Source organism: Chelonoidis abingdonii, chromosome 20 (assembly GCF_003597395.2).
Source record: "Chelonoidis abingdonii isolate Lonesome George chromosome 20, CheloAbing_2.0, whole genome shotgun sequence".
Classification (NCBI taxonomy): domain Eukaryota; kingdom Metazoa; phylum Chordata; order Testudines; family Testudinidae; genus Chelonoidis; species Chelonoidis abingdonii.
This window is the reverse complement of record NC_133788.1, coordinates 10363263-10388209: the sequence shown is the minus strand read 5'-3', so window position 1 is coordinate 10388209 and position 24947 is coordinate 10363263. Positions and strand designations below refer to the sequence as shown.

Here is a 24947-nt window from a genome sequence, read left to right as displayed (position 1 = left end):
ACCCAGATCTTCATACCCCATCCCAATCCAATGCCCTGACTAAACACTGTATGATTTGGCCTTTAAATTACTTAATATACTAGATATTTATTTCTATTCACAGCTATTTTGAAAACTTGTGGCTCAGTGTTTGCTTTTCATTAAGTTTTAACTTCTCTATAACACTAGGACTACAAGTCATATATGCAGGCTCCCTGCTATTTCACTCTGCTTCCATGACTAATATTTGAATACCAACGAAAGGTGCTTAACATTCCTCCCTCCATTCAGAAGCAATTCTCATCTATTATTATTGATTTAGGATTTGTACTAAAGTATCACCTAGAGGCTCCAATCAGATATCATAACCCCATTGTGCTAAACACTGAGTATATGGTGTGTACACACACGTGTGCATTTATTTATTTACAAATAATGTTCCAAGGAGTTTATGTGATACTTGTTCTATAAGGATGGTCCCAGACACGTTAGTAGCACAGTATATTGCAATGGTTTTCACAATGCTGTCCAATACTACTAGGTTTTCCTCCCCCACCAGTTAAAAGAATATATTCCCTGGACTCTGGAATCTCAACCAACAGTTTAAAATGTTACGGAACTATTAGGAGGTCAGTTCTCAGCACCTGGAAAGTCTGTTCTGACCAGGGCCGGCTCCAGGCACCAGCGTAGGAAGCAGGTGCTTGTGGCGGCCAATGGAAAGGGGCACCACGTCCAGGTTTTTGGCAGCAATTCGGTGGCGGGTCCCTCAGTCCCTCTCGGGGAATGAAACAGTGTGGTAGAGCTGCTACCGAAGTGACGCCGATTGCAGCTTTATTAATTTTTTTTTTCCCTTTCCTTTGCAGGTTGGAGTGGCAAAAAAGCTGGAGCTGGCCCTGGTTCTGACAAACAAAAAACTAAAATATTAAAGTTCCAACACAAGCCATAGGTAAGGAAATTCTGAATTCAGGCTGGGAGTCCATTCCTTTTTAATTCATGCTGGTGAAAGAGGAATATTACCCAAACAACATGAATTACAGCATAAAGTCCAGTTCTCTGTCACAGATAATCTTACTGACTGGCAGAGCTCTGGCAAAGGCACAAGGCAATTCAAGAAGGGGAACGGGAAAAACACTTGCATCTCTAACCCCCAGTCAGGGTATGTTTAATGCACTACTGAAATTCCCTGGTGTTCATTAGAGCAGCCAGTGTGTTGCTCTAGTTTGCTCTGGCTGCCAACAATCTGAAGAGGCCAATATGACACCTGGAGATCAATGGCATTGCCCTGATACTCCTTACACCGCCATTTGGAGGGACAGGATGTTGTAAAACTTATTAAACCAGTTCTACACCACTGAAGGAACTTTATTAAATGGGGCAATCCTCCTCTGACTGGAAACACCAGCAGTACTGCTACTTGGTGTCACTTTTTCTGGGAATGCTCATGGCAGGGATGGAGGAAAAAAAGTACTGTTCATGAATGACATATAGGACCTTAGAAAATTAGTGAATGTCATTGCTTGTTTATCAACACTACATCGCTTCGACCTTGTGCAAATGCTTGACACTAAATCAACTGTTAATAGACAGTACAAAAACAAGGTATTCCGATGGAATATAATGTTTTATGGTCATCATAGACAAGTCTGTAATTGCACACATCCATATATAACATAATGAACTGAAGACCTAAGAACGCAAATTGCCTTCATTGTGCGTGTGTGTTTTGACTCTCACCACTTGATCTCCAAAACAACTCTAAAAAAAGCCATTCTAAAAAGGTAAAAAACAACTTTTACCCCACAATTTCAAAGGCAGAGGGCCAAATTCATCCCTGGCATACCTCCACTGAAGTAAGTAGAGCTACAAAAGAGATGCATTTGGCTTACAAGCCTCTCAAAATGATGTATTTTTAGAACAGAATCTAAACTAAGATTAAATTTGTGGCTGAGCCTCTTAAACCATTCAAATTAGATGGGCTTGATTGAAGGATAATTTCAGATAAAGATATGCAAGTTAGAACAATTTTGTCAGCAGTCCTGCAGTTGCTTTAAGTTATATGGGACTGATTCCTCATACCATTACTTTTACACCAGTGTAATTCTACTAACATCAATATTTACCAATTCCAGTACAAGGGAATTGATCAAATTTAGAGGCATTTGAGTTTGATATAGAGAACCTCTCTAATTTCTCCACTCCATTAACACCATTTTCATGTTGGTTTAACTCCATTGATTGGAATGGAGTTACAACACTATATTGGCGTTAAGGAACTGGAGAATCAGGCCCTGTTTCTGTAACCTCTTTTCCTGAAGAATATCACTTTCCCGAAGCAATTAACACAAAGTGATACAGTGAAATATGTAAAAATGCATTGGTGAAACGAAATAGCTCAGATTTAGGTCCTGATCCAAAGCAAGATGAAGTCAATGAGTTTTGGATCAGGCCCTCTTTCCTCTCTACTTAACTCAAGTTAATATACAAACAACTCAGGAGGGTGCAAGCTGCCACTCCATTGGCTCAGGCAGCTGAATGGGATAAAGCTGCAAATCAGTGAGTAGAATCATGCCAGCTTCTGGAGCTACCCAGTCTAGAATGAGTGCTCACTGGAGTCAGTAAAAAGACTCCACTGGATCATACTTTTTCAGCTTTCACCTCTTGTTCAGGATGAAAGACGTGAAAGGACACAGAAGCAAGATGTTCAATAGTAAGCCATCTTCTATTCCAAGAAAATACATATGCATAGAAGAATAAATAACTGCCAGTCTTCTCAGTCCTAAGCATTCAAATGCAATGTGGCCTTAACAGGAGGAACCAAGGATGTAAATCTAACCCCAAAATGTCGAAGTCTTCCCTTTTTAAGCTTAACATTTGAAAATAAAAACAAGTACAGTTAATCTTCTGATATGATTATATCCATGTATTTTACTGACCTGAAAAAAAAGCTCCAACTGGACATGTTAGATAGCTGCTGTCAAAAATAATTAACTTGGAGTTTCCACTTTCAATAAGAAATATAGGTAGCTGATACCTGTGAGATGAATATGTGGAATACACTAAAGCTTGTATGGAAAATGACAAACATTTCTCAAACAACTGCAAAATTGTTTCTCTATTTTTTAAGTTTCATTTCAATGGAAATTTTTAGACAACCTCTAGAATATACCCTTGGAATTATGCTGGTTAACCCTCAGTGTCAATGCCGCTCAATAGAACTACATGCCTGCAAATAAAAAAAAACCACTTCAAAAAGTTCCATACTAGATTTTCATGTTTGGCACATCTTTGAAAAACTATTCACCCCTTCAGAATATTCGGATAGTAAACTCTTTTGGGGAGGGTCTGTCTAATTCAGGGGTAGGCAACCTGTGGCACACAAGCTGATTTTCAGTGGCACTCACGCTGCCCGGGTCCTGGCCACCAGCCCGGGGCGGCTCTGCATTTTAATTTAATTTTAAATGAAGCTTCTTAAATAAACCTTATTTACTTTACATACAACAATAGTGTAGTTATCTATTATAGAATTATAGAAAGAGACCTTCTAAAAACGTTAAAATGTATTACTGGCACTCAAAACCTTAAATTAGAGTGAATAAATGAAGACTCGGCACCCCACTTCTGAAAGGTTGCCGACTCCAGTTTAATACTATGTGTACAGTGCCTAGCACAGTGGAGCTCATGTCTCAGTTGGGGCTGCTTGTAATGCAAGTACATTATAAGAACAATAATTATGTGATTGCTACCAACCACTTATTGGTCAGACCAAACAAAATGCAGTATGTACGGAACAAACCGATGCTTTTTATAGAGGCAAAACATGATTGTGCAGAGAGTTACATATATCCTTAACTTTGACTCCAGTGGGACTACCCACAGTATGTAACGTGTGTCAGTCATTGCAACAAAGAATCCTGTCTGCATTTGTGCAAGTTTTTTCATGAGGTTGATGGATGTGCCTTGCATGGTGTCAGGTATCAGAAGGGTAGCCGTGTTAGTCTGGATCTGTAAAAGCAGCAAAGAATCCTGTCATTGCAAGATTGAGGTCTTATTCACGTGCACTTTTTTGGTTAGGTTTTAAATAATAGCCCACATCTGTATAATCCCTCTGAAAAATCCCAAAATAAGATAACTGGCCATGTCTAGGCTAGAACACAATGGCTGTGCTACATAATTGCTTAGAACACGAAGTAGATATGACCAAGTTCAACTGAAATCCCAAGGGGGATTTTGAGAAAAGATTTGTATTCAGAATGATCACTGAGCTAGTATTGCCTTGCTCTGGTCTATTCAACACAGAAATAAGACGCTTTTGTAGGGGATGGTCTACAATGACTATGCAAAATTCATAACTGGATGAAAATGCAGATTGGTTTAAGAAACACAGATTAGATGGGCATTCGCACATAAACTATCACATCCAGACATGAAGGTACGCACAAAACAGAATTTTTTTTTTCTGTCCATCACCGCCCTTTTAAAGTACAAGAGATGTTTAAATCAAAATAAATGTTTAATTCCCATGGAAATGTGAAATCTATGGGATTAGAGTCAGTATTACCCTACCAGGAATGCACAAGTTCTGTCTCTGTATTGATTAATTCCAGCAGAGCTTGAATTTGCATGTAATTTACAATCACTTCCTTCAACAAATGTCTTCATTTAGTATTGTTATGAGTTTGGCATGACAAGATTATTATAAATCACTCTCTAGCAGGAAGAATCAGGAAGAAACTCTACCATTTATTTGGATATATTGCAACAGACATGATTGGGTTAGAAGATATAAACATGTTTTATGTAGGTAGTGGTGTACATTATTCAGCTGTGTACTGGTGAGACACACAGATGAGGATGATTACTACTTGTATTTCAGTAGTGCTCACATTAGTGCTAGGCAGTGTCTGAACACACAGGAAGATATAGTCCCTGTCCCAAAGAGATTACAATCTAGAGATAACTTCCTTGCAAAGGATGCATCCATAATGAAATAAAACCCATTTCTGAAAGTCAAAAAATAGCAGCAGCTAGACTCTTTCCAATAAAACAAAACACAAAAAAACCTGTACTTTTTTAGGAGTTACTTTTTTTGGTACAAAATCCACGCAAAGAAAAAAAATCTCTCAAGAATTAAGAGATCCTTGCCTACTCTCTGTTAGAAGATCAGAGTATAATTGTGTTCTAAGGAGTGATAAACAGTATACCTTATAGCCCAATGTATCTGAAGGTTTCAGGACTATCTGAAATTGTGGATGAAATAGCTTTTTGTCAACAAGGACCCAGCTAGCCAGCTCTAAGTTCCTTCCCTTAGAGTAGTGACAATGTACCACTCAGTGACCTTTACTAGAACCTCTGACATGAAGGGGAAGAGGAAACCCTGCAAAAGTCTCACACAACTAAGACAAAAGGGAGTGTGTGTGTGTGGGGCAGGGGGATAATGACACCCTGCAAGATGGCCAGTTTTGAAAGAGCTGCACTCTGAGTACCCAACACTGGACAGTAATGAAGGGAGTCAGGTTGCAGATGAGCCAGCCAGAAGTGAACACTTAAGGACAGAACCAAGCCTCATGGATCATGTTGCTGAGCAGTTAGAGCAGAGAACCGGAGACAGGACCTGCATTCTATGGCCCCAGTCCAACAATGCAATTAGGCTCATTCAAGTCAATGTGACTACCCATGCTTAAAATTAAGCATGTGCCTAAGTGCTTTACTGGACAGAGAGCTATTCTCTGATTCACTATATTACCTCAGACTTAATATTTAAATCTCTCTTCCTAAATGTGTCCATCAGATGAGCAAACCAACATACACTTGTAAATAAGGTGGTAAGAATTAATTAATGTTTGCTTAAGAACTTTTAGCTCCTCAGATGAAAGCCATTACTTATGAGTGGAATATGCTATCAACAACCACTTCAAGCTACCAGGTGGTTCAACTGAACAGCAACACACTGCAAATGCACAACAAATCTTAAGCAAATGTTGAATTCTTCCACATTTAAATGGCCATCTGTAGAGCCTGACAGATACAAAAATATTTGCTTATTTTAAAAGATGTCCATACAAGTATGTCATGCTGTGAAATATTATCTTTAGGGAGTCATTTTGATAAAACAAATGGCCAATCCTAAAGATTAATGCTTCATCTGATGAACTCAGGTTTTTAATCCCACCTACTTCTTCCCATTGGCCCTGGTAACAAATGTTTTCTGAAAAACTACATGGAGCCAGATGGTTAACTATTGAAAATCTATACTAAAAAGATTAATGTTACCCCATGACAGGGATCAGTCGTCATTTGTAGAGATTTTCTAATACAAACGGTGACATTTGTTTATTCAGAATGGCTAGATGAGCCATACTCTGTGGAGAGCCTAATTAGTTCTCAAAGATTTTCAAAACATTGGGGCACCAGCTGCTGAGCTGCAGCTGAGCAACTAAAAGAAAATTATAAGCATATACAAATCAACACATATTCCATGCATACAGATACATACACACCCATACGTAAAGCAGTTCCTAAAATGTCTATAATGCTACCCTTTGATTATTAATGCAATTGTGATGTATGTAAAGATGTCAATACCATAGTAGAGTTAAATAATTGCAAGTGGCCACTGGAAAGATTTCAATGGCAATTGAATTGAGTAGCTAGTACAGTGATGGGGATCACTAATACCTACATAGAAGACCTGCACACATTCACACACGGACTACCGATGTACACTCTTTTCAGTGACACTCTTCACTAATGGGAAATCCTATTTTCTTTACCGTCATGCTCTTAACGCAGAAGTTAAATGAGCTGCAATATTGTTGATTCTGATAACTGAATTTTACTTAAAAGCTTGAAAGCAATTTATGGTGTGTCAATTAAGGGTGTGTCTACACAGAAAAGAAAAACTCATGGCTAGCTGAGCCAACTGACTCAGGCTCACAGGGCTAAGGCTGCAGGCTGTTTCATTGACGAATCTCCTTTATGACAGATGCTTTTACCCAAGGCCATCCCAACTCACCAAAGCACTTACATACATGCTTAACTGTAAGACTGATCTGCAAACCATCCCTGTCCAGCAGAGCAGCGAAAACTAAAGTCCTATGGAGGTGAATTAAGTATGCACTTAAGTGTTTTCTGGAAAATGAATGAACTTAAGCCCATGCTTAAAATGGAGCCTATGATTAAGGGCTGGGCTGAAATAGCGCAATAATGAGTTAGAATGGGAGTCAAAAAGATGATTCCTGGAGTGCTGCTCCAATCACTAACCCACAAGCTCTTCCCTCTAACAGTAGGACTTGCATACGGATTTATTTTTTCAGGGGTGGCGGGAGCAATTTTACTACAGATAAACATGTTCCCCTAAAAGGCATGGGGTGAATCACAGAGGTTGATCAAAAAGGTGAACTATTTCCAATCTTGCCTCAGTTTTGTTCCCCTTTCCCCCCACAAAAAAAATTTAAAATGTTCCCCTCATCCACGTGAAAGCACTGGTACTTTTGTGGTTTAAACACATGATTTTTTTTTTTTATTTTGGTTTTCAACACCTTAACAATAGGACCGTGTTAAAATTATAGGTTTTCAAGTGGAACATATTCACAAAAAGTCACAATTCTTGCCCTGAAATTGAGAATGGTGATAATTCTGCCCTGTAACAATTTTTCAACTATCTGTTGGAACATCAATCTTACACACACACACACACACAAAATGGTAAGCTTCCCAAGTCTCTGAACTGGGCTAGTACTTCCCCCAACTTACTACTGCACATGGAAAAATATGACTTGTAAGTTTAGTAAATCAATTTCACCTCAAGCTCCCTGCTAAGGTTCTCACTACTGTTAGGCAATTATACCATCTCTATTGCTAAATAACAGAACAGAACCTCAGCTGGTGTAAATTGGCATAGCTCCATTGAAGCTACATTTATTTACTGCATGCTCACCTGTCTCTTCAGCAGCCTTTTCCTGCTGACTGCCTCCAACTGTCATTAATTCACTTGCTGCTTTAATGTCCCACTCAGATTGAGAATTCTCTGGGGCAAGGACTGTCTCTATGTTAATGTGTTTCTACAATGCTTAGTGTAATACCACCACCTCACTCTTATATAATGTTTTCTATCAGTAGAGCATAGCTTACTAAACAAAGGAGGTCCGTATCATTATCGCCATTTTACAAGTGGGGAAACTGAGGCATGGAGAGGGGAAGTGACTTGCCCAAATCACCCAGCAGGCCCATGGGAGAATCAAGAACATAACTCAAATCTCCTAAGTAGCCCACCAGTGCTTTATCCACTAAACCACACAGTCTATTAAGGGTCTTTTGTAGTACTGTAACAGAAAATAAATAATACAAAGTAATTTAACCAGACGTGCTTTGCATTTTACTTCTTACTGAGTACTTATCAGCATTTTGTTACACCTCCAACTAAAATGTCTGCATGATCCACAATGCAAGAGAATAATTGATTCCAGCATACCTATAAAATTCCACAGGACATAAAAGATGGTTAGTGAAAGTTAAATCCCTTACCTTGGAGAAGCATGATCTCTAAAAGTAGCCTTTTATAAAGAAGCTGATTTTCTAGGACATATCCAAAGTAGTCATTTAGTGCTTTAAATAACCTACATAGCATAAATCATGAAAGCATCTTGGAGAAACTGATTAAAATAGGATACAGTTTGATGCCATGGCAAAAAAAAGCAATCAAAGCAAAGCTCAGAAATAAATTAATACAAAAAAGTTATTTATTGAAAACAGACAAGAAGTAATTTTGTAAGCCAGTTGTGAAATGCTTAAAAACACTAATTTAATCTATTTTAGATGCATCAGCCATTAGGGGAGATATTTTACTGCTTTATAGTAAAATGAACATTGTAAACTATACGAGAATTTAACCCCTGCCCCCAGCATATTCATATTCAAGTCTTAAGTACCGTGGAAAGAATGGGCAGAGAATGCCCTCAGGCAGCACCATCAACCCTTTAAAGGGAGCAATCGTTCTCTTCTGACTCCCTCTGGAGTATGCCAGAAAAGGGTATAAGCTCCACCAAAAAGGTGCCTTCTACCATCCTTCATCAGAGGGAAGGGGTCTCCTCAAAGCTGAGTCTTCGAAGTGTGGTGGGGGAGGGGGGAAATGACGAAGAAGATAAGGGAATATTGGTGGAATCTCTGCAGGAAACCCAGTTCAAAAGAACGCTTATTTTCCATTATATGAACATGCAACCATAATCAACATAATGTATAGGAACCCATTCATAGAGGCTTATGGGAACAACCTGGAAGAATGTTAGAAAACAAGCCTCCAATCAACAAAACGATAAGAATATCAAACCCATAAGTAAAACTACCAGTGTAATTCTCCAAGATGATGAAGAACCAAATGGCAGTTTGTGATGCTGCTTTTTATTTTCCTCCTCTTTTTCTACATGTTGTAACAAGGATGAGCTCCCCCCTTCATCCTTACCTTCCAATATAAAACCAAATGAATGTTTTCAAGTAGTTGGACAAAGAACAAGAACACCACTATTCTTGTTCCAGGCATCTGGACTGCACACAGGAAAAAGAGGACCACATGAAAGGATGCAAGATAGAGAAATCTGTGCAGAAGAAATTCACAGCAAAGGACACAAATGGCCATAGCAAACAGGAAGGAAATGGCTAAGAAATGAATGGCAGAAGTATAAGGAGGACAATGACTGAGCACTAAACAACTGAGGATATTACAGAATAAAAAAGTCTCGATTCAGCAAGGTATTTAAGCACGTGCCTATGTTTAACCACATGAGCAGTCCCATTAACTTCACATGTTCAAATTGTCATGCCCTTAATTAAAATCCTAAAGTACCTGCAACAGTTCAATTCATAGCGACTTTCTTAGCATCTTAGAATAGAATGTAGAGATTGTTAGGACTGACTGCGCTGATAGAAATCTGTATTAAAATGCTCATTGACTTCATCGGGTTTGGATCCCTGGAACTGGAACCTGAAAAGGAGTTTGGAAAACAAAATCTGGTGATCAGATGGAATTGAACTGTCCTCCTTACGTTAATGACAAGGTTGGCCTTTTCTTTTTTGGTTCTATAAAACATGGGTAGTTTAAGCAATTAGAACAGAACACATTAACTAAAAGGAGGAAATAACCAGCAACCTTTCAGGAACTGCTGAGCAACTAGTTGAGTCTAGGAATCAAGGAAGAGGAATAGTAAGTAAAGGGGCAGGTTCACTGGCTCTGTGTAATCCCTCTATCATCATGCTGAGAGGCTGCTTATCCGGGTGGTGAATATAGTACATCAGGTACTACCCCCTGTATGGCTGACTCTCAAAGTATGCATGGCAGAAGGTTACACTCTTTGCCTCAGGTCTGATTTGGAGAGGAGTTGTTTTGTTTTCTTTTTAAAGCAGATTTAAATTTTTTACAGGTTGGGCAGGAGAAAGAGAGAGCAGGGACTGAGAAGGATGGCTAAATAAATATTCATAAGGAATGGACTATAAGAATGGAGAAGAGGTGATTCAAGGAGCAAGGAGGAGGAGTTGGGTAGCAGGAGGGGAAGGGAGAGACAGCTAGTGGAGGATTAATATTAGTGCTACAACAGGCTCAGCTCTGGAGCGAGAACTCTTACTTTCGTTCACTCTCTCCCCCAGTTAAGCATTGCCCTGCTCTGAATGGCTTTTGGATTCCCTGCTACAGGGTGCTCTGGGGAAGAGACTGATTTGGCTGAAGTTTGACAGGCACAGGTGGCATTCACCAGCTGCAAGTAATTTAGCTCCTGTTGACACTGCAGCAGTTCTTGGACTTTTCACAGTTTGTGTTCAGTGGAGAAAAGGGGATAGGGAAAGAGAAAACAAGACCTGGGTAGTGTTTAATAGCGTCCTCAGGCTTCACGGCTGGCTCCTTCAGGCTGGCAACCCCATCAACACTGCAGTACACTCCTTCAGAAGATGCTTGAATATTAATATGCCAGCACTGGGTTCAGGCTTGCTTATGCATCCAGTCTTTCCTGTAAAAGTGAATTGCCTTTGATGCAGCTGCCACTTCAAGGTGGAAACAATCCTGCATACCAGATGTTGACTTTTGGGGGGAGAATGGGTGGAAATTGCCACCAAGTGTAAGTGATTTTTCTGCAGATGGACCTGCAGCAGCACTTTCCCACCTTTTAAAGTATCACACAAGCACATTTATTTCTTTTCCAGCATCTGCCTTGCCAATTTCTCAAGCTCAGATTCTGTGTACTGGACAGAGTTGGGGAGCTGGTGCTGCAGTTGCCGAAAGATTTTTGTTGAACGTGTCAATTCTTGTAATGCCCAAAGGAGAGTTTCCACAGGCAGAGGAAGGAAGAGACTGCAACTGGTTCATTATTACTACACTAGCTTCAGATATAGGTGTCTGAACTCAGCCATCTCGAGGAGCCTCATGAAAGAAAGAAAAATGCTAAGTACTGGATATGGTCTCTTTCTCCCTTCTGTTTATTAAGGTGCTGTGGTATTTATAAAAAAAATTTCTAACGGAGTAAAGGACAGAAGTGGAACTTCAAAAAACAGTTCTTCTAAAAGCACATGGTAAAAAAAAGTTGTGGTATGTGGCTTCCAATCCTCTCCTCTCCTTTCCCTTCCTAGTTCTTTCAATTGCTTAGTAAGGAAGTCCCTTAAGTGTCACTTGGAAAATTGTTCCTTGAAACTCAATCCCTAATTCTCTTCTCTCTCTCACTCTGATGAGCACAATGGTCCAGCCTTCCGCTTGCAATGCTTCCAACTGGCTCCAGGTGAAAGTGATATCGTGACCCCATTGTGAACATGAACTTTACATTCTGCAACCACTGTGGCTCCCATTTATGTACCTGCTACAGCAGTCATAAATATTCCCCGGGCTCATCTTTCATCACAATCCCTTATGGGCACAGACTCATTGGCAATGGTGAGCAAATCTACTATGCAAATGGAGCTAGTACATAATCTTTCAATATGCAAGGTGTCTGCTTGGGCTGCAAAGCTCTCTGCAGTTTCTAATGCAAGCCAATCAATCCACATTATGATTTATATTAAACAGTTCTATTATAGTAGCATCCAGAGGCTCATTGGTCTATGCACTGCACAAACATACAGGAAGGCACAGTCCTTGCCTGAAAAAGCTTAATACTACAAATGGTTAAAATTTTGTTCCTGGACAAATTGGCTGATTTTCATGACACTTTTAAATAAATTACTTCCCCTTTATTTGCAAATACAGGTGAATTCATGATTTTTCCCCAATACAATCATCACAACAGCACGCCACACCTATCCCATCACTGGCACTCCTTGGTCATCTCTAATACCAAAAACAAAACAGAAGACGCCCAATATATGCAGCGAGGAAGTCTTCTAGTTCTGCAGCAAATGCTCTGCATTTCTTTGCCATGTTTTCGGGACACAACAATAGAACTTCCCAAAGGTCACTATTACAGGCCTCACATTGCACATATCAAAGGCTATTTACTAGGATGCATGATGTCTTGAAACAATAGTGTTAATCTTAATTGAGTGGTTCAGCCACATCTCTGTGGAAGGAGAGTTAGGCATGTGCAGGGAGATGAGATAGCAAGAGATGAATAAACTCCCAACCACAGTTGGATGCATCTTAACCCCTGGGTGCAGTTAAGAAAACATTTGCTATGCTTCTTTGTTTTACACATTGGCCATTGTCAAAACAACAGCATTCAAGAAAACACTTCACTTCTCAGTGGGCTGATAGTAGCAATAACCTAATAATATTTTCCTTATGGACAAAGTACCTCCAAATATTTATAAAGAATCATTACAGCATGCTCCGCAGCATTACAAGCTTTCATCTAATTTCTTTCACTGAGACACACACACGAATCTCCTGTTTCTCCCTCTTCCAAAGCACAGACTCAGAGCTCCCAGCCTTCAGAAACCCTCCTCTGATGGACACTTTCTTCAGGAAATGACATGGTGACATAGGTAAAAGGTGATTTAGATAGACTGCTGTGTCACAAATTGTCAGGATCTGATTTAGAGACCTTGCCTTTGTCAAGACAGACAGTTGGGTGTCTACTTTAAAAAAGTACTGGGAATATTTTCATCAAAGGTCTGAATTGAAAAACAGTGGGAGGTAAATATCTGAGATGTTGCCAAGAAAGACCGCTATATCCACGCAATTACCATTAACAGGGGACAGCAGTGGTTCAATGAAGTAATTCAATCCGGTGTCCTACATTTTATCAGACAGCAATTTTGAGCTCTGACATAAAAGGCTGAGAAAGAGGATTGAACTCTTTTCTATGCAATTTGGGCTTAATTCTTGCAATCATGAGATGCTTTTTCCTCCTAAGGTCCAATCCTACCATCCTTCAACGTGAAATGAAGGAGGAATAGACCAATGTTTGCTCCAGCACTAATTTTTGAGAAAGGCACAGTTTATTTAATTCATTTATTTTAAAGGTTTCTTGAATTCTATTTGCTTCCAATTGGGCAAAGGTGTATTTTAAATCAAGGCAGGCAGACAGAAAGACCTCAACAAAGACCCTTCCATGGTGATGCATAGAGATCAGGCAAAGTGCTCACACAGGTAGTAGCAACAGGAGCTGTGTGCCTAAGTTCCACCAAACCAAGATGACTCCCAATGTAACCCTGGCACAGAATAGTAAGAACAGGTCTTCATTCATTAAGTCACACCAGTAATGTGTCCGTATTTGCAGGTTCGGCAGGAAAGTGAGTTTTCTGACCCATGTGACCTTAATAAATATACTCAACCAAATTAAGAGAGAGCAAGCGAAACAAAATATATTTATCCAGAAAAAGGTAAAACCAAACCACCAGTTTTGATCATGTCCCAAAAAATTTGTCATACTGCATCTTATGGCTTTGGTTTTGCTCATATAAATACATATCATGTACATACTCTGTATAGCACCACATGCCTCATTAGAGGCTTTTCTCCTGGTAGTCTCAGCTAAGGCTGAATTGCTGGTAATATTGACTCTTGGGGTCATCAAATTTGTTATATGGGTGTCAAATTCATCCCTGTACAGAAGGCCAATGTAATGCCATGCACCATTTAAGTGGTGCAAAGGCCTAGTTCTTGTGGCTTTCTGGATGGGGATGAATTTTCACCCCTAGCCCCACCACAGAGCTCTATTAGTTCTAATGTCTGAACCTCAGCAGTGAAGATGCAAGGAATCACTCTCACAAACCCATCTTAGAAAGACAAAGGCAAATAATTTCCCTGAGACATTTTTTATTGATGCACTCCTTGGAATAATATCAAATATTTGCACAGAATAGTGTGCCACTCAGCTAGTCTCAAAAATACAGTCCATGTATAAGCTACAGCAAAAAGGATACAGAAACCTGAAAAAATCTCTATGGTGATTTGTTTAGGGAAAAATATGAAATGTGTTTGTTTTGATGCCCTCCCCCTTCCATCACCACAGCAGAGAATCTCCCCTAATTCACACAGGACTGAGAAAAATAAAGGGGTCTAATGCTGTTCTACTCACTTGGGTAGCTAAAAAATCCTCATAGATCTTACATCCTGAGTAAGAAGAGCAGGACGTCACCCTTGATTTGCGTGTGGCGCAGTTGACAACCTTTTAAAGATGATGATAAAGAGCCATTAAAACCATGCCTATCATTGAAGTCGTCTCTTCCAGGGCATTACACAGTCCTTTGCTATCCCTGAAATGGCAGAGAGACATCCCAAGAGACACAATACTCCTTTCCACCAAAACATTAAATGCACAATACATACACTGTGCGCTTCTCAGCATTCCATTTTAATGATTTGAAACTGAGATCCTAGGAGGAAGAAGGCTTTGTATATGACAGCTTAACTGCTTGCAATCAAACTAATTTGCAGCACGATGACCTGAAATGAGTTTAAAAGCACCATAATGTATGTTTAGCAATCAGTGAAGCAATTCTTTATTATTCAGCTTCACGTTTGCAATTTATGTCACATGTTATAAGGAGGAGGGAGGGGAGAGAAAAAGAAAGAAAACACAAAATAATTCTTTTTGCTTCACAAGAGCTGATGAGCCAAGAATACACTTATTCCAGGCTGATGCAAAATAATAATAAAAAATAAGCTACATTGTAACACAGTGAGTTTGACAGACTCCTAGAACGACAGCAAATCTCACCCCGTCTGCTGCTTGAATAAACCCCTTGTCATTTTTAGAAGTGGAAAGTGACAAAAAATCATGTTTTATTATGTAACAAAATGAATTTTGATTTCTTTTTAAAAAACAGGTTTGGATAAAGATTGATTAAGAGGCTGGGCAATTCAGGGAAGTTTACTAGGAAGCTCATTGAAAAGGTTAACTAATTATGAAAAGAGGAAAGCAATGATGCCCTGCTAAGGTTTTGACAATGGCTAACGCAACCCTCTACCCACCACTTGCAACAAATGTAGGAATTCTTTGTTCTCAGGAAGGCATGTAGTCTAGTTCATCACTTCCCAATCAGTGAGCCATGACCCATTTTTGGGCCACCCTCTAAGTGAGTCAAATGAACACCCGGATGTGGGGGAGGGTGGATTCCAGTGTAGTTAATCATACCAGTGGGACATGTGTTGATTACATTTGCAAGAAGCGGGGGTCTACCGGTGGAAAACCACTGGTTCAACAGGCCAAAGGTTGATCTGGGAGTCAGGAACTTCTGATTTCTGACCTCAGTTCTGCTTACTTGGGTATGTCACTTGAATTCTGCCTCAGTTTTCTTCTAGTTAAGATGTGGACAATATTTGCTTATCTATTTCATAACAGGGTTTGAGAGGATAGATGTCCCTAAAGTGGCTCTTTGAATACAACATAGTATTTTCACAACAGTAATTCATGGCATGGTGGGTTCTATGAAGCTTGAAGTAGCATCTTTGAGAAGGATTGCAATATCATTTCTGTTCATAATAGAGCTGAGAGAAGGAGGTCAGCCCTTGTGTCCTGCTCACATTTCAACCAGAATAATTCCATTCTGCCTACCTAAATATTCCTCTCATTTCAACTAGATATTTTATACTTCACTTTACACCCCAAAAGAACTGTGGAGTTTTGCTCATGGAAAGTAGCAGCTTGTGTTCCACTTACAACTGTCATCATTAATCGGATTTGGGAAATACAGTTGCCTGCCATTGGTGTTCTATTTGCTTTGATGGTCACATTATCTCTAAAATGCCCCCCCCCCCCAATTCTTTGAATGAAGCTATGCTGGGAACAACACTGAAGTTTACAAGAATTAAAATTAAGTGACCCGGGGTAGATGTTATTGCATATCATGTTTATTTGGTAATGGCGCTGTATCACTTATACTGCCTGTTTCAAGTGCACTGCATTTTGAGTGGCTTCTGGAAAAAAAAATGCAACATCTAAAAGATTTCAAATAAATAAAAACTGTCACAACTATCTGGTTTCACTGCTCAATTCTAAATTTGCTGCATTACTATTTACAAATTCTAACAGAAAACCATCACCTGCAGAGAGATTTCTATTGGGAATCTTGTTCATTATTCTTGCATCTGAAAACATAACTAGAAGATTTATGATATAGGGTTATTAGTCTTTTTTTTTTTCTTTTCTGTAAAGAATGGTGTACTAGGTCCCAGAACAGGCCGGTGCAGAAGGACCCAAAACAAATTAACAAAAGATGTCATTTGAAGAAGACCTTAGGGAAGAAGTCTCGCATAAGTTCATAAGGCCTCTACCTCAGAGCCATGCTTCCAAACTCTCAAACTGAGTCAGCAAAACAAACTCTCTGGACCCTGGTCCAACTAGTCACCTGAGAGAGAAAAGCTGCAACACATGGCAGCCCACCTATAATGAAATCTGTTCATTCCCATATTCAATTTCCTCCTCTTGTTTATGCAGGCCAGCCCCAGAGCAGACTAGGGAGCTTCCTTGATTACCACCAGGCAATTTTGGTTGTGAGCTCTCAGATGTCTCTTAAAGGAATAGTATATTCCTTCCCAAATGGGCACACAGTGATTTAAAATAGGGCTGAAATGCAGTACAGTACATACCCTTTGAAATTATACCAAGCTAATTACTGTGAGAAAGTTGGAGATCATTCACTAGCCTGCTAAGTAAGTTAGGATTTATTAAGAATTATTTACAGTGCCAAACACCGGGTAACAGGAGTCATCTTTTCAAATGTTTTCGTAGAGGACATCATGACAGTTTATTGACTGTGGTGTATCTAAACTGCCAGTCACTTGGGTGCTTTTGTAAAAATCCATAGTATTTTCAAATGGACAAACCTTTTTACGTGAGCAAAACATGTAAGCAAGTCAAGCACTCCAGATAACAGTTAAGTGTCTTGAGCTGGCTGAAACACCAATAACTTTTGTTTACTGCCATCACTGACTACAGGGAAAATGTGACACTCAGCATTAAAAGAGTACATTCCTTTCATAAGAAGCCCTGGTTGCATTTTTCAACTTGTTTCAAATGATGCTTTGGGTATCCAAGCCACAAGTTTCCTACCCTATTGAAATGAAGCGCCTGATTTACACTCCTAGAGTAGTGTCCTTAATACACACTAGTTAGTTTATCAAACCTGACCATCACAAGGAATGAAATAGAAGTAAAGGCTCTACTTCAGTAGCCCTCAACACTTCCAGAATACCATCCCCCTTTCAGGAGTCCAATTTGTCTTGCGTACCCCCAAGTTTCACCTCATTTAAGTATTTGCTTACAAAATCAGACAAAAATACAGAGGTCTCACAGCACACTATTACTGAAAAATTGCTTACTTCCTTATTTCTATCATATAATTATAAATCAATTGGAATATAAATATTATACTTACATTTCAGTATATAGTATATAAAGCAATATAAACAAGACATTGTCTGTATGAAATTTTAGTCTATACTGACTTATGTAGCCTGCTTTAAAGCTAGGCAAATATCTAGATGAGTTGATGTACCCCCTGCAAGACCTCTGCGTACCTCCAGAGGTACACATACCTCTAGTTGAGGACCACCACTCTGCTTAAGATTGTGTATTTGAATCTGAAGTCAGTCAGTCAATGGAGGAAAAAAATATTGGTTACACGTTGTGTCTAAAACAGGAGCGTATAATTTGGAGTACACTTTAGTGTACCCAAGATCACATTAGGGTTGCCAGCCCTCCAAGATTGTCTTGGGGTCTCCAGGAATTAAAGATTAATCTTTAATTAAAGATTGCCATGTGATGAAACCTCCAGGAACATGTCCAACCAAAATCGGTGACCCTAGTCACATTGCTCCTCTAGTCTATGACTTGGTATGCATTCCTGCAAGGCATGGAAACTTAGGTCAGATTCATTCCTTTTAGCCAGTTGCCTGGATTCTTCTGTGGTCACTACCCTACGTGGTTGGTTGTTCACTTGCTCTTCATGGGATGGATTTCTGGAGCACTGTGCAAGGAAATGAATCATTGTACATCATGGTATTCCAGTGGCATGTCAAAATTATGCAAACATCTGCTGAACTGAATTACCAGCCTCGGGGCAAATCAGAGATTATTTTTCTTTAAATGGGGGTGGGTGGGAGGGGAGAAAACATTTTTTCTTGAGTAAAGAACAAAGGTCAAAGCCAACCAGACACTTTTTTTTTTTTTAAATGCTTCAGTTTTTTTCCCCACGATAGTTCCCTTGCTCTCCATGTTCCGCACTCAAAAAAGTGACTTTGGCTACCAGCCACTATCCAACCTCAAACCCCACCAACCATTGTGTATATGGAGAAAAACTGAAAATCTAATAGAAAATAACCCAAAACATACATACATACATAAAAATAAGACAAACCCTGAGTATCAAATCACAAATATGCTACAAACCACTTCAATAAGAGAAAGGACAAAATATGTTCATCAAGAACTAACACGAGCTGATGAATCAGGTAATTTTTAACAATTTTGGGATACGTTTTGTTCGTTAGGGAAAAAAAACTATTCAATAATTTAGATTCTGATGTCTGTTTTATTTTCTTACAAGCAATCAAACCTGCTCCAATTCTCTAATGTAGATTTGGTTTCATGTGACTTCTGATGCTAAAATGGCAGAACTCAACTTGCCAAAATCATTTATTGTACTCAAATGAGAGAAAAACGCAAGGCTGTTATTCAAATCCCAATTATGCACATCTCAATCTCTGATATAGAAATCAGGGACACTAAGAGGGGGTTAAAAAAAAAACTTACATACACTAACTGGTTTTGAAATCTAAAAAGGTTTTGAGAAGAAATTGCAAAAGATGATGACCCTGTCTTATTTTATAAAAACAGGTTTGTGTTACTGGGGCATGGTATCAGCTTCAGAGTATTACCCTAAACAAGTAATGTTACCAGCAAGGTTCTATGGATAACAAATGGAGCAAACAGCCATTTTTGCTATAATGCATGTTGCACACACAAACATGAGAGATATAGGAACCACCAAATCAAAACATATGCCCATATTCATGCTTTACAAGACACACTTTATCTTGATGTGCATACGAACAACGTTAGCATTTTGTACCATGGAACTGCTAAGAAACACTAGGCCAAATACATAGTCATAAACACACTATTTTTTCAGGCAAAATTCCCAGTGATTTCAGTGAAGAATGGATGTGCCTCATTGCTACCATATTACATAGGGACTACATAGAGAATAATGCAGATAGAACTTTGGCTGTTCACTAGACGACATATTATTCAGCTGAAAACATTCAGAATGGAAAAGAAGAATGCTCTTCTTGCTGGTAATAAAAAGACAGACTAGTCCAATATACATTCAATTTACGTGAGACATGAGGTAATACCTTTTATTGGACCAACTTTTCGAAAAAAGCTTTCAAGCTACTCAGAATTCTTCTGATCTGATGAAAAGCTCAGGGCAGCTCGAAAGCTCATCTCTCTCACCAACAGAAGTTGGTCCAATAAAAGATATTACTTAACCCATCTTGTCTCTCTAACATCCTGGGACCAACACGGTTACAACTACATGACAGTTCACATGTCAACAGTATTAGTATATAGATAGCAAATAATCTACAACTCTAATTATAGGGAGAATAGTAGCTCCTCTGTGAGTATGCATGTGATAAATGAGCACATATATTAAGGATAAGCATTCACCAAAGCTCCCAGAAGGTGAAACTGCTCTGAGGTTTTCTATTTTGTCTAGTTTAAGCATTCATTCCAATAGGTTTGATCTAAAAAACTATATTTGCTTATGTTCTCATCTATGAGCTTCCATTTAAATCTGATGCATTTGAATCACTTTAAAAAGCAACAGAACTTAACGGAGATGAAGAATCCTTGCTACTCAAAGCCAAGGAGTGACTGACAAGGAGGGACAAGTCGTGGAGCACCCAGACTTTCAAAAGGGGAGCTCAAGGAGGACAGAAAAGATTGCAATGCTTTGTAAGCGTGGGCATGCCCATTATGTCATGAGTCGCCTATCGATTTCACGACAGATGCATCAGTCAACACCTCAGCTTGCTTTCCTAGAAAGAGTGTAGACAGAGTGCCTGGTACAGAAGGACGGTGACTTTCCTCAGCAATGAAAACAGAAGGATGCCTGTTGGTTGAAGGGGTACTACTGTCAAATGTTACTGAAGAGGAAGGGGGAGGTAGAAACAGCAACAGGGCCAGATGATTAAAATACTGAGCTAGAGAGGAAAAAATATTTCATTAATTCTTAATTTACCAGCAAATCTTTGCTGCTTTATCCATACCTCAAAGCTCACTCCATTCTGTAGGAGATTTGCTTGCATCTGTCTTTCCAAATTAGGTATCAGAACTGGGTGTCTGATGAAGGTAAACCCATCAGCCCGTTTTCACTTACCTGATGTAGATGTTTCTTCTGGTGTGTCATGGGGCTTTCTGTAACATTGTAGTACAACATATACCAAACCACAATGTTTCTGAAGGTAAAGGACCTTTATTATTGACTGAACTCAAAGACCATGTTGTTTTAATTGAGACTCTGCTCTAAGAGCCACGGTTCTGACAGTCTGGATTCAAGCTAAAGCAATAAGAAAACCAGGCTCTTGCTGGTTAAAGGCTTTGTAAAAACATCTATTCAAGTTCATATTCTTTTGCATTTTGATAATACAATAATTGCATTGATCAGAAACACATGCTGAGCGGATCATTTCGGAGCATTTTTCTCATTGTCTGGTACTGCCGAACACATCTGGGTTATATTTGCCCCATGTAAGTTAATAATGTTATGGGCTTTTTAAAAAAAATTAGCAAGATAATCCTAAAAACAACTCTTTCCAAAATAAAGCGGGGTGGGGAACCTTCAAGTTTCATCCAAAATTGTTTAAATGTAAAAATTACTTTAGCAGGATAGCTAAATGACAGCATTAACTATTGGTGGTACAGGAAGAAAACGCAAAATATCAGACTATACACAGTTAAGCACAACACACTAGTGAAACTTAAGCCGTTTGGCCCCCACCCCAAGCCCATTTCAAACAACAGCATTAAAAATGCTAATGTGTTGGCACTAGAACTCAAAACCTCTTGTTGTTTTTTGTCACTCTTAACTTTGGAGAATTGGAAACTTTAAAGCTTTTGGATGAAGCACAGGGGATGCTGACACCCTCCAGATTTTCACTATAGTGGACCAACCCACATACAATATGGTGTAAAAGAATAGCAGATGGCTTTTCTTCTGTTCGCTCTGCTTCCTAGATATTAAGCTGAACCTGTGCTCTCACAACCATGCATATTCAGCTCCCACAATAAGGAGACAAGGCTTTAAAAATTAACAAACCTCTTGTTCTCAGACTGTATCTAACCCATTCCAGAGCATATCTGTACTCCTCTTCATCAGAGGTAAAAAAAGTGTCCAGTCACAAAGGATGGCACTTCTGCTAGACTATGGAAAGGTACTCAAGTTTTAGCCTTTATACAAGATAATTCTTAAGATGTTGCAGAGATTTCTCCCCCTCCCCCCCACCAAATATGCATGATACATAATGGGGTAGGGAGAAGCTAAAGGAATGAAACAGCGTTCGCTGTTTCTTTTCATCTTAAAGTGATTTAGATTTTGCTACAGTAATGGGAACAACCACCAACCTTCTTCAACTGATAATGCTCTCTTCATACCTTTCCACTGGCAGAAGTGTTAACATTCACTTTAGGCTGAAGTCCGACTTAAATCCAGCAGGACATGGCAAGCCTCCAAATGTCAAGCAATTTTTGTGCTTGCATTTTACCCTTTACATGTGAGATCATTTGTTATCCAGTTTAGTCTCATATCTTTTTATGTAGGATCACACACCCTACAGAAATTAACTAATTTCACCATGTACTAATGAAAGAACATTGTACTTTGGGAATCTGGATATAAATACTTTAAAGTTTCTTCATCATGGATTGTGTACAGTTTTCTTTTCCCCTGTGTTTGATGAAAAGATGGGAGCAGCTTCTGATTACACTATTAACTATACACAGCACACGCTGTGGGAAAAGTCTAATTGCATTTTACCCACCTGTTTTCAGAAATATGTAATGATCTATTTCCTCTACAGATATTAGAAAGGCAGAAATATACCCTGCTTGGGGAATATACGTAAATTACACTGAAAAGAGGAGTAACCACGCTCAGTATAAAAATACCGAAGAAAAACTGTCCACTGAATTCAATGGTGATAGAAAAAGTCTTAACAGTAAACAAAATAAAAAAAACAAAACACTTTCTGTAATAGATAAGATTGATTGATCAATCTTGGGCTTCATTCTCTTCTCATATTAATGTAAAAGTAGCATAACTCTACTGGAGTCAAAGGAGTGCCACTAGTGTCTTGCTAAAACGTATACTCTAGTTTAACCACTAGTTATGGATCTTCGTGTAGAAATCACTGCTTGACATTCAGTTGCTTATATAATGCAGCAGGTCAAAGTACAAACAGATCATAATGGGTCCTTCTGGGTTTAGAACCTATGAATCTACAAAAAAAACCCACTGGAGAGAGGAAGAATCAAGACACTTGAATCCCATATCAGAACTATGTAAACTGAGGCATAGTCACAAGCAGTATGAAACACAATCGTATCAGACAAATTAAATATAGTGGTAATTTCTATATTAATTAACCTGATCAGATCAATTTATAAAACCATTGTCCAGCAGGTCTGGAATTCTCGCTATAATTGATTACCTACAATAGGAATGGAAGATGATCAATACAGCTATCAGGCAGACTAAGGCCGGTTATTTATGCTTATTTCAACGTAATAAAAAGCTCTCTTTTCAGGAGTAACGCTAAGCTGTTCAGAGGCACATGTGTTGAAGTTGAGATACACTTACAAAGTAGCCTGTTCCCAAGCTGGAAGGAGCTGAGCTCTGCAATAAAACACAAAGACAAAATGGAAAGTCAGTGATGGTTTTTAACACGTTCCAATCCACATAGCTCATTACCAGCTCTTTCCAAGCTTTTCATCACTACATCACAGCACCAATGTGCTGCCCCTTGTCATCTGCTTCTGAAACAAACACGGTGATGCTTAATTTTTCCTTTTACATCTCTCAACGACTCTGAGATGGTAACGTGCTATTTACTGAATTCCAAGCTTCCGCGGTGGACGTAATTGCCAATTTATTTGACAGGCAGCTGGGTAATGAATTAATGATGGCATTTCGCCCTGCAATGAGACTAAACAGACACTCATCAACCAGCCTCCCTGACATTCAATGCCCTGGACTCCAGCTACTCAGCTTTGTGGCCACAAAGGGGCAGGTGGGAGGAGGAAAAAAAGATACCATAGACTGACTTCAAAATAAAAAGCCCGGTGGATTTGGATGACTTTTTCAGTGTATGACCTGTTTGCCAATTTATTCACGAAAGGCCCTGGTTAGTGCACACACTGCTTTTCTAAAATGAGACATTTTGTAAACATAATTAGAAGACTGAAATGTAAAGAATATGTGAGCACAGGGAAGCCGCTACAGTCAATGTCCCATTTCCCAGACATTGTCATGAGAATTTCCAATTTAGACTTCCATATTTTTGACAACCCAAGAATTTTAGAAGAAAAATAAACCAAAGAACAAATCCTATAGCATGAAAGAGGCTTTAAAACTCAAACCTCTAAAATAACAAAGGAATCTGGTTTACAATTTGTATAAAATAGTGTCATAAAATTGCAGTTTAAGGTGGGGCATGATTGTAATCTCTACATTCACAGGAATTAGGGAGATAGGGAGACCTAAGAACTTCAGTCACAATCCAGCTCATTGTCTATTACAGGGGTGGCCAAACCTACTCATCCTCTGAGCCGGATATGACAATCTTCAGAAGTTGGAGAGCTGGGACACACCTGGTGAGGCTCAGGGCTTCACCACAGAAGGTGTCTGACAGAGCGCAGGGTTTCAGCCCCGCTCCTGCTGAAGCGCTGAGCCCCGTCAGATGCGCTCTGCAGGGCTGTAGCCAGGAGATCCTCCTTCCCATAGGGCAGGAGCCCCTATCTCACCACCCTGCTGCAAGGCAGAGGTCCCGAGCTCCCCCTACCAGTCTGGTAGGTAGAGAATTGGGGTGGGGGGGGCACCGAAGCAGCACTTGAAATGTAAAAGAGCCGCATGTGGCTCATGAGCCACAGTTTGGCCACCCCTGATCTATTATATTATAGCACACGTTGTCCAATTGCTGATGGTCCCAGCCTGAAAGGGCTCAGACCATACTGGACAACGCACAAGGAAATATGATATAGAGAACTGTTCTTTCCTGGCCAGGGAGATGGAAAAGACGACCTTGGATCATCAACACTATCTCTAACTTGTACAGCTTGGTCAATCCTTCTGTTCCCTGACAGTCTCACTTGCAATAGTATGCCATAAGGAGCACCGGAAATAGCATGGACCACACCAACCAGACTTAACAAGCTCAGAGAAAACAAGTAGTGTTTGCAATACCATAACACTATTTCAAAAGTGGCTGCAGGGAGCCCTAACAGGAAGTCCTGTCCGTGCTTGGACTCAGTCTTCTTGTAAGTATAACTTTT

The 24947-nt window shown here is 39.5% G+C and overlaps 1 protein-coding gene across 6 annotated transcripts in view; it reads right to left on the bottom strand.

Annotated features, from left to right (window-relative positions):
* Positions 1 to 24947, bottom strand: part of AUTS2 (activator of transcription and developmental regulator AUTS2) — a 986700-nt gene that overhangs the window by 495185 nt on the left and 466568 nt on the right. For all 6 annotated transcript variants that reach the window (XM_075073927.1, XM_075073930.1, XM_075073929.1 and 3 more), the window contains one exon: positions 23257 to 23292. In XM_075073927.1, coding sequence (XP_074930028.1) covers positions 23257 to 23292 — 36 coding nt within the window. The remainder of the gene's footprint in view (positions 1 to 23256; positions 23293 to 24947) is intronic.